General features: G+C 42.8%; 1 protein-coding gene across 1 annotated transcript; it reads right to left on the reverse strand.

Annotated features, from left to right (window-relative positions):
- Positions 1-104: 104 nt before the first annotated feature.
- On the reverse strand, positions 105-5464 carry TMEM252 (transmembrane protein 252). The gene is made up of 2 exons (XM_047767737.1): positions 5105-5464; positions 105-1166 (listed from the first exon to the last, which is right to left on the reverse strand). Exons 1-2 carry the CDS (start codon positions 5380-5382, stop codon positions 938-940), a joined length of 507 nt encoding a protein of 168 aa, XP_047623693.1. The 5' UTR covers positions 5383-5464; the 3' UTR covers positions 105-937.
- Between the last annotated feature and the right edge of the window lie 5748 nt (positions 5465-11212).

Here is an 11212-nt window from a genome sequence, read left to right on the forward strand (position 1 = left end):
AAACAAAGAATTTTCTGTTAATGATCAAAATACTACCATATAATCTCACAATCTTTTTTCTTCAAATTCTAGAAATTTATAATTACATTGTAATATATGTCTACTTTAAAATTTTGCGAGGCTTATGTCAAATTCTATATTAATACAACCTATGGCTAGTACAAATTCTTTTCTTCCTGCATTCTGTGTAGTATGAATTTTTAAGTATGCTCTTTATTCAACTGGAGTCTCCAAGAAAGCTCGTCATATATGTTCGTACAACCATCCCATCCTTAAAATACTCATTTAAAATTTTGTGCTTGAACCATTTTGAAAGCAAATATTGAAGTCATTTTCCTTCCACATAGAAATAAAATGCACATGTTAAAATCATGTGTTCATGGGTTCCAGGGGCAAATCTCTTACAGTGTGAATTACTATGTCACTCTGGTAACACGGTCAAGGAGGGTAACTATGCAACCAGCCAGCAGAACCCACAGTTTAAATGGTAATGACCCTTCATTTCCAGCATACTTTCCCTTTGTGATTATTAGGTAATGCAGCACATGAAGGTGTGTGGTGTCCCCATAAGCAGCATCTTTCCCCCTCTGCTGGGGACCGAGGTGATGGGAGAGGAGTCGAGGGGGGAGTAGAAAGTCTCTCTGTGGAGCAGAGCTCTCACAACATTTTTGCAATCCAAAAGCTGACCTGGGTTGGGATTAGTTCAAATCCTTGCAAATGTTCCTTGGTGTTGACCACATCCTTCCAGGCCCCACTCTGCCCTCGCAGGCCAAGCACCTGTGTGGAATTGCATTGTTGTCACACACAGCATCCCTTCTGTGAGCTCTCATGTGGGGTCACTGATGTGGCTTTTCCTCCCACTGTCCCTGCCTGCATTTATTATTAGCAGCTGCATCCCACGAGAGTATATCCTGAGGGATGTAGAAGTTCCCCTGCTTCAGCACTCTTGGCTTTGCCTCTGCGATGGTATTGCTTCCACCACGCTGTCTGCTACTGACTCATTGTAGGATGGTGGGGCTTCGGGGTGGGCATCATCTTCATCTTCATATATGAGGCCTGTCTCTGAATATGGAGGTGGAGGAACACCAAGGGCCTCTGGTTCTGCAGGACAGGCTTGCTTTTCAGCATCAAGCCTCTCTTCATAAGCAGGAGGGTAAAAATCTGGCCTAGAGGACAAAATGCCACAAACATACATGTGTTATTTAACTGGTTAATGCCAAAGAGGCATATGTCTCCTTCTCTCAAATCACATGGTGTGAACTTAAACTGTTAAGAAACATTGATTTTGAAACAGATGTTCTTCTTCCCTGGAATCACCAGTTTTAAAATGTGCTGCTCTTCTAGCAAAAACTTCTTTATCAGCCATGGGACATGTGCCTCCATAGTCATATTTTTCCCAGTGTATTATTCCAAGCTATTCCTTCTCTCTTATTGGAACGCAGAGCTTTCAGCCTGAGATCCTTATCGGGGGCAGGGGACATAGGAGCCTTGACTGTGAAACATCTCTCTACCCAGTTTTTTAGTTCGTTCACATCCTTTTCCCCATTCACACACATCGTCTACTACTCAGTGGCATTCGCTGTCTCGGATCCTCACAGCCAACAAAATAATGAATGAAAACCAGCTCTGTGCTAAACTATATCCATGCTTCTCCCTTTCCTGCTACTCTTTCAAGTCTCAGCAGCTAGTTTCCAAAAAAATTTACTCATTCCTCAAACTAGTTCAGCTGACAACTTTATATAGATTGCAGCAGTGGCCCTTTCCATGCCAACAGGCTAATGGCTAAAGGAGCCATTCATGCCAGAGAGGATGGACTCATTGGCAATCTTGCCAAGCGTTGTTAATTGCTAAATCCTCTGGCTTCTCCATCATGAATGGGATCAGGGGTGGCATGGAGGTGAAGAAGAGAGGGGGTGAGCTTGATTGAGTTGTGTATTTATAGAGTGAATCCTTCCAGTGCCCACAGGGAGTGTTTGTGGTGCGTAACCACAACAGAACAGGGACTGCCATTCGTAGCCACAGCTCCATTCCAAATGTTACCAGGCCCAGAGCCAAATAGTTGAAGGAGTTGTTGACTACTGTACGGCATAAACCTCAGGCTTGTCTCAGAATAGCCAAGGCTCTATATGACATGGGGCACATATGTAGGCACTGAAGACAGGTAAGATGTTCCCTGGAATGACCAGAGGGGCTCCAGGATGACAGGTGCCTGCCCCAAATCCACACACTTCTCCCAACCCCCACCCTCACCACACCAGTTCACATTCCAAGTGGGATAAATTCCACCATTGCAGAACCATTGGCTTTGATACCTCCACCTGGGTACCTGTTTTGGATGCAAATGCTTCTGAGAAATGGAATTTCCCATTTACTGACCTACTAGCCCTTCTGAGTGGGCAGGGCATCTATTAAATGTAACAGAAAGAGGCAGTAAAATGGGGCTGTCATGATGTCCATAAGTTAAAGTATTTCATCACAGACAATGTAATTTTATGAATGTGTTAGTAAATTTAAGCTACATCGTAAAGGCAATCAATTATTCATGTCAGGAATTCATCAGGAGGCAATCATCTAACATTTATATATTTCAAAAAAATTCATCACTCTAGAAGCATCTTCTACAATCACTTCAGTTAGCAAATCCAGAGACCTTGCAGTAAGTATCATAAGCACTAGAATGGGTTTTGTTTATTGTAATTAGTATCTTAATTAATTAGCATAATAATGTCAAAATAATTATCATGGATAAAATTACCTATATTCAAGATAGGAGTAGCTACCTTAAAAAATACTTTCGAGGAGTTCCCGTCGTGGCGCAGTGGTTAACGAATCCGACTAGGAACCATGAGGTGCGGGTTCGGTCCCTGCCCTTGCTCAGTGGGTTGAGGATACGGCGTTGCCGTGAGCTGTGGTGTAGGTTGCAGACGCGGCTCGGATCCCGCGTTGCTGTGGCTCTGGTGTAGGCTGGTGGCTACAGCTCCAATTCAACCCCTATCCTGGAAACCTCCATATGCTGCAGGAGCGGCCCAAAGAAATAGCAAAAAGCCAAAAAAAAAAAAAAACTTTCGAGGAAGGGGGCGAAAGAATTTATGGAAACTGGAGGTCCCGTCGTGGCTCAGCGGTTAGCGAGCCTGGGTAGCATCCATGAGGATGTGGGTTCGATCCCTGGCCTTGCTCAGTGGGTTAAGGTGCCGGCATTGCCACAAGTTGTGGTGTAGGTCGCAGATGTGGCTCTGGTGTAGGCTGTCGGCTACAGCTCCGATTGGACCCCTAGCTTGGGAACCTCCATATGCTGTGAGTTCAGCCCTGAAGAGACAAAAAGACCAAAAAAAAAAAAAAAGAATTTATGGAATCTTACAGCCTGTACCTTAAAGATGATGCCTGAGGTTTTGTCACTAAATGATTCTGTGTTCAGCCAAGAATTAGCAGATTTTGGTTGTCAGATGTTGACCATAAGGTTAACTGAAAATTTTTTATTGTGGTAAAACACATATAACATAAAATTTCCCATTTTAGTTATTTTAAGTGCACAGATCAACTTTTTTTTTCTTTATTTTTAGGGCCGCACCTGAGGCATATGGAAGTTTCCAGGCTAGGGGTCGAATCGGAGCTGCAGCTACCTGCCTACACCATAGGCACATTAACACCAGATTCAAGTCACATCTGTGATCTCTGGCCCAGCTTGCTGCAATGCTGGATCCTTAACCCACTGAGTGGGACCAGGGATTGAATCCACATCCTCACAGACACTATGTTGGGCTTTTAACCCACTGAGCTACAACGAGAACTCCAGCTCAGCGGCTTTAAATACATGCAAATATTTTTGCAACATCACCATTATCCAGTTTCAGAATTCTTCCACAATCCCACACAGAAACTCTGTATGCATTAAACAGTAACTGCCCATTCCTTCCTCCTCCCAGCCCCCAGTAACCACTATCCCACATTCTGTCTGTGAATCTGACTACTCTAGGTACCTCAGATATGTGGAATCATGCAGTATTTATCTTTTTGTGTCTGGCTAATTTCACTTAATGTCTTCAAGTTTCATCCATATTGTAGCATGCATCAGTATTTCCTTTTTTTAAGGATGAACAATATTCCATCTTTTGTATGTTATATATTTTATTTATCCATTCATCCACTGATGGATATTTGGGTTGTTTCCACCTTCTGGCTATTGTGCAGAATGCTGCTGTGAACCTTGGTGTACAAATATCTGTTCAAATCCCTGCTTTCACTTCTTTTGTCTATATACCCAGAAGTGGAATTGTGAGATCAGATGGCACTTTTATGTTTAATGTTTTGAGGAAACTCCAGGCCATTTTCTAGAGCAGCTGCCTCATTTTACATTCCTATCAGCAGCAAAAAAGGTCTCCAATTTCTCCACATCCCTGCTATCCTTCTTGTTTCCTCCATCCCTTCTTTCTTTCCTTCCTTCCTTCCCTCCTTCCTTTCTCTTTCTTTGTTTCTTTCATTCCTTCCTTCCTTTCTCTCTTTCTTTTTTAAATAATAGCCATTCTAATGGGTCTGAGGCAGTAAGGTTAACCAGATCTTACCTCTGGAATATTATATACCTGGTATCAAAGAAATCATTCATGCACCTAAGAGGAAGGTAAGCTGGGACTTCGATGAGTTTATAAAGAGACAACAGAGCTGATTCCTGCTTGCTCATTTGTTGTGTGGCCGAATTTGATCTGGGACTTGCTTTCCTTCTGACCCTACAGGCAGGTTATGAGGAATAACTAACCATCACCTGCCTCTAAGGACAGCTCTCATGCTACTACAAAAGAACTTGAGTTGGGCCTTAAAAACCGGCTTAGGTAGATTTTCAATGGTGGTTGGGGGGCGGGGGGGGGGGCAGGTATTCTCTGTAATAAATTCCCTCTACTTCACGGTTTTCCCCAGAGTTCAATACCATTCTTCCTTATGACTAATCCCAAACTAATTCCTGATTTTTAAAGCTTTAGTTGGAGACACATAGCCCCATGGGACATGTAAGTTGCTCCACAACGGGATTAGAAGTCCTTCACCTTTTGCAGAACTCATCCCCCTCGAAGCTCCCCCCTACCCGCCCCGAGTCCTCCGGCTTCTCAGCACCTACCTGTCCACTGTGGCCAAGGGCATGGCCCCCTGAGCACGGTGCTGTCTGAGCACCCGGCCGAACACCCCTTTGCTTTCACTGGCCTGGCGGTAGGTGCTCCAGAAAATTCCACTCAGAAGGATCACAAACCCCAGAGGCAGAAGCACATAGGCCAGAATCAGGTTCCCTTGGCAGCTGAACATGGAGCCTGTGGAAATGAAGTAGGCTCCCAGGCAGATCATCAGAAAGCCCATCAGGAGGGCAAAGGCACAGAGAACTAGACTGGATCTCTTGCACATCCCTGCTCCTTTGGAAGCCAGCTCCCCAACCTTTCCACTCCCCTGCTCCCCTTGCTCAGAGAGAATGCTCTCATTAGCCAGCTCGCAGCTTTATACCTCTGGGACCAACTGGCCTTTGGACAATTAAATGAAGCAGGCACTTAGAAGCTATTCATTAACCATTGAAAGTAACTGTAATATCCTTGGACGATTAACCTAAAAACACAGCATTGTGTACTGCAGAGAGGAGAGGCTTCTCATAGTGGCCTTGCTTTTCCGAGCAGGACAGGACCCTGGACTGACCCCAGTTATTTGAGGGAAGGCCTCTCCCATCCTTTGAATAAAAGGGTCTCTTGATCCCCGTGGTGTGTGATTCCCAATTAATGCTAGAGAAGAGAAATTCACATTCCTTGCTGAGCTCATTTCTTGCTGGTTTGTCAGAGAGTCCTTTTCGAATTGCTTCTTGCTTTTTCTGTCCTAATAAGATACTGTTGAAGGCTCTAACCATGTTGATTGCCTCTGTCAGTGAATCTCCCTTTACTGTCCTCCCACTATGATGCTGGACAAATTCCAAGAGAACAGCCCAGGGGTAACTCCCTGATTTGAAGGGCAGTGTCAGCAGGTGGCGAGAATCATTGTAATAGAGCCTCCAGGAATGTGAGGGGATTTTTGAGGACGGCTGTAAATGGGAATGATCTGGTGACTTCTGTTCTGATGCTGATTTTGTATCTGTTCCATTCTTGGGGCCCAAATGTTGAAATCCTAGGGTCATTTCTGGTTAATACCTAGGTGTTAGATAATTTATTTATTTATTTTTTACTTATTGCTCAACCACTTTCTCACTAGAAATATTTAAACCAGATCTCACCCTTCCTGCTCTCAAAAAGGCCACAGGCATTTGATAAAAGAGCTTTCCCTAAACATGTGTAGCATGTTTCCACCTCCAAACAGAATGAATGAGCTGAAAAGTGCTGCTTGTTTAATCCTTACCCTCCCTCACACACATCTTAGGGTTTCACAGAGTGTACTAACATATTAAAGATTCTGAAAAGTCCTGCAATCTGTGCCCTCCTAAAATACATATTAAATGAAATTGGTTTTGTTAGATGCTGCTAAAAAATATTCCCTATCCTATCCCCTGTGTCACTGCTCTCTAGCATTGCTTTCGAAAAATCTTTTCAGAACCTGCCTTCTGCTTTCTATCTGGAATATGTTTCTTCCATTTTGTCTTTGGTTTAGACACTCTCTTCCAGATATGCTTCATGCCGTGGTTCCTTCCTTTCTTTTTTGATGCCTTGGCATGTCACTGCCAAAACTCTCCTTCCAAGAGGGGCTCTGGGTCATTTTCGTGCAGAGAGATTATCTTCAGGCCCTCTCTGATACTTCTCTACTCCACACCTCCATTACTATTATTTTCCATTTACTTTCTCAGTGGAAAAAGCAGTTCTTTATGCAGTGCCATAATTGAAGTTCCCTCCTTTCACCTCATACCCACCATCTCTTAAATTCTGCCTTCATGTTATGGGCTAGGAAAGAGAGAGAAAAACACTGGATGAAAAATGATATAAGGTCCTTTCTCATTTCACCCCCTAACCTCTATCTTTTATTAGTTTCAGTCCTTATCCTGAACTATTTTCATTATCTAGTCTTGATATTATCCTTGTAACTTTAAAACAGCCCCTTCTCCCTTCTTCTCCAATTGGTCTTGAAGTTGACAGATTTCTAAGGTGACCCTTGAAGATCCCTGCCTCTTGATATTCATGTCCTCTTGAGTGTGGGCTGAATATTTTGAGTGTGGCCTAGACGTAGTGATTTGACTCTAAGCAACTGCATAAGGCAAAGGTGATGATATCACTCTGGATTAGGTTACAAAAGATTATGCCTTCTGTCTTGCTAGCAGACTCTATTGCCCTCATGGCTTGCACTCTTTGAAGAAAGAAGCTGCCATATTGGAGAGGCCCATATGACAGGGCACTTTCTAGCCAACAGTCAGTAAAGAACCAAGGCCCTTAGTCCCCCAGCCAGTGAGGAACTACATCCTGCCAATAACCACATGAACTTGGAATGAAAGACTTGCTCAGTTGAGCCTTCAGATGACCAGACCCTAAGCAACACCTTGACGGAGGACCTTGATGCCAAGGACCCAGCTAAGTCATGGCCAAATTCCAGGCCCATGGAAAGTGTAAGATGATAAGTGTGTGCTGTTTTAAGCTGCTAAGTTTTAAGGCAATTAGACAGCACTAGAATAACTAAAACAGTTCTTTAAGACTTGGGAGCCGAAGGAGAATATCTGTGTTACATGCTTACCCACTACCTGGCCCATAAGAATTGCCTTATCAAAGTTAGCTATGATCATCTTCACCATTATTGTTACTATCATTACTGCTGTAATTCCAAAAAGCTGGGAAAGACCCAGGATTTCCAACTAAAAGGTCTGCACTAGGAGTTGAGTCTACCAAGAAATGGTAGAGCCCGGAGCTAGAATTCTTAGAGTAAGGAGGGATACCATTCTCATTGAGAACTGTCTGTCCATAGGGTTGGGCCTCTTTGTTTTAAACCAAAACTTGATGTTGAAACAGACTGGTCACTGTGACAGATATGGACTATTTCCTGTGATTGCATGAATGTGTGAGCAAGTAAGTATCTCTATGTTTTCTCTCCTCCAGTATCAATAAAGGGTAAGCAGTGCCTTATAATTTGTTAGATAGGTTCTTCCCCTCTCATACCCTTTAAGGAGATGCCTGTTATTCCAGAGCAGTGCATCTTTTCCTTGTGGTGTTTTTTTTTTTGTATTTGTTTTTGTTTTTTGCTTTTTTTGGGGGTGTGGGTGAGAAATTGAATAGGAAAGAGCAAGATCTAGGATGTGGCAGAAGAGTGGAAGGTCTTCATTATTTTACATAAAATTTATGTACAATAGCAAGTTCCTGGGCTGAGAATATTTAAGGTATTTATCTGGGGTGAGGTGGGGCCCCAAGGAGAAATTATGGGAGAATCTTCAGTATATGAGTGTAGATGAGAAAGGGGAACAAAAATCAATATAAAAATAGAAAGTATTTCTGAGAACCATGTGTCTCATTCATGATGCTTGAGATGTACTAGTGAAGGATTTATGTGGATATTATTTTTGCATATTTGTGTTATTTTTATTATTAAACATATAAATTATTAATTAATCTCTTTTTTGGCTGTGATTCTGCTTCAGTTCAGAACCACAGCCATCACTGATCTATGAGCATTATTCCCCTTCGATGCCTCAAAAATGACCAAGGTAACTAAAACCAGCAACTTATAAACAATCCTAATTACTTGTGGTTCAGTGGAAACAATTTTGAGAGGTGAGAAATGACAGTAGATGGGTGCTTGCTTCCGTGATAGCACAAACATTGAGAGAAAGCCTCCTGGTCTTTATCAGTCTTGAAGGGGTGGAAATGGGAGCAGAAGAGCAGCTGTCATGACAGAAAGAAAAGTGGGTCACGTCCTCAGAGCTGGGGAAAAAATGAAGAGAATTCAATGAAAAACTAGTCAAATACCAAAAAAAAAAAATCACCTTGAAGAGTCAGTTTTAGGAGAACTTTGGGTCATCTGGCTGGTCTTCCTTAGCCTCTGCCTTACCGTCTGGGTCTGCCTTCTCTCCTGGGCCAACTTGCTTGGGTTGCCCATCTCACCACTTAGCCCACACTGAGTGTGAGAGGAAGGGACCAGTAACACTGACTCCATGTTAAGGCAGAGAAACTACAAGGGAGAGATGAATGACTACCCTAAGTTCCTCCGGTCAGCATGGGTTGATGAGAAAAACGGATATTCTGGGAGGAGATTGGACAGAGGTCCACCTTCTACAGAGAAATGTTCTGGGACCCAGGGGAAGCCAAGCCAATGTCCCCTCATCCTGATTCCCATCCCTTCTACGTGGGATCCATCTAAAAAATGATGTCTTACTTCTATACCAGTTTACCTCTTTATTATTATCATTCTTAAAAATTTTCCAATAAGCAGTAGGCAGTTACATGTTATTTGATTGACAGCCAAACCATCTTAAAACATAATCACTCTCTCAACACTATGTTCTCTGAGCATGACTGACCCACAAGTGCTGTTCTGAATATTGAGTGCAGCAGAATTCCAAGCCCTATTCTTCCTTCCATGTCAGAGCCCCTGAAACTCACTCTTCTTTCAAACTCTCCCAGGTAAAATGTAGGTGCCTTGGAAGTTCTAAGAGCTCTCTTCACTCCAGTGTCTTTTTACTTGGCACATGGGCCAGCACCCTTCTTGTGAAAGCAGGAAAAAATGTTGTCATGGATGAGAAGTAGACAGGGACTTTGGAAGGAAGCTAATGGTGTGTAGAGGCTGTTGCACTGGAGGGGCATGGGGCCAAGAGCTAAGGTGGAGTGGCCAGGTTTCAGAAGGTCACTTTGGTTTAGGAAGTGAGGTTCTGAGGGAGGTGAGGAAGGCAATCATTTGAGTAGTGAGCAAAGTCACCCGGTCTGACTTCATGGTGGTGATTACTGAGTGATTGCTGGATTAGCCTTTCACACATGTGGGTTCACTGGACACTGGCCACTTCTTCTTCCTGCTCCTTGTTTTCTTTGCCTTGGGCCCTTTCCCCTGACCTCTCCTCCACCCCCACCCACCTCACTCTGGAACATTTAAGTGAAGGCATTTTTAGGTTGGCAGAGGACAAACTGCTTCACAGAAAATATGTGGCATTGTGAGATAAAGAGATATTAGACCAGCACACAAGACTTGTACTCCCCCTGGAATGAACATAGTGAGTTTCTAGGATAGAGGACTCTCAGCAAGGCAAGAATGGGGTGAGGCCTGACAGGCACAAAACTTCTGGGGGTGCCAAAAAACTAAGTAATAAGATAAATCAAATTTTCAAACCATGTTTTCAAAAATTAAGTTGGGAAACATGGCTCATAAGCTGCCCCTCTCTTTCTGTAAGATTTGGTAAGGAAATTGGGTTACGTTTGTGGACCAAACAAGACAAATTCTTTTCTAAAGAAAGCTCAGCTTCCAATTGATCCAGAAACAAGCCATAAGAAGTTTAATTTCTTCATGGATCTTTGAAAAACTTGAAAGGAGACCATATTTTTACAGCCACTTTGAATCAGCAGAAGCCTCAAGCCAGAGCAGATTTGACTGCCTGAGCTACACTAGTTGGTGTGATGGACAGTGATTTATAAATATGAAGTGGGTTCTGTATCCCACAGAACCCACTTCATGTTTATGGGGTTTTGTATCTCATCTTTTTAATATTGATCTATGTCCCACCTCCCTTAGTTTTTAATACTATTGGATAGCTTAAATGATAGAAAAATCATGTGTTCCTCAAAGATTTGGTAGAATTCACTCATAAAACCAATGGGTCCAAGACCTTTTTTTCTCATTCTTTTATATCTTATAATTTTTCTTCATTGAAAGCCAGATGCTATGTGTAGGACAGTAAAGACTAAATAAATAGTATTTATGCCATGCCTGGAAATGGGAACACCTCCTTCTATGCTCACTTATCAGTGGAGTAGGTTAAGTGAATCTACTCAAGATTTTAGCTGAGTTTAGTTTCATTGTCACCTATGAATACCTTCAGTGCACTACTGGTTTCAAATTCCTCTTGTGTTAACTGGAACTGGGGGTGAGCATTGGGTTGCTAGAGGGTTTTTCTTCAACATTCTTCCTCTATGCTCAATTGTATGCCTTCACTGCCTGCAAGAGGTCTTCACACTCGCCCATTCCCTCAGCAGTAAACTCTGTTGCTTGTTATTGGTACTTGGTAGATCGGTGGTGGAGTCAGGTTTTTTTTTCTGTTATAATTGTCTGTCTCAGTCTTAGGTAGACTCTGTGGTCCTTGGTC

Source organism: Phacochoerus africanus, chromosome 2, assembly GCF_016906955.1.
Source record: "Phacochoerus africanus isolate WHEZ1 chromosome 2, ROS_Pafr_v1, whole genome shotgun sequence".
Classification (NCBI taxonomy): domain Eukaryota; kingdom Metazoa; phylum Chordata; class Mammalia; order Artiodactyla; family Suidae; genus Phacochoerus; species Phacochoerus africanus.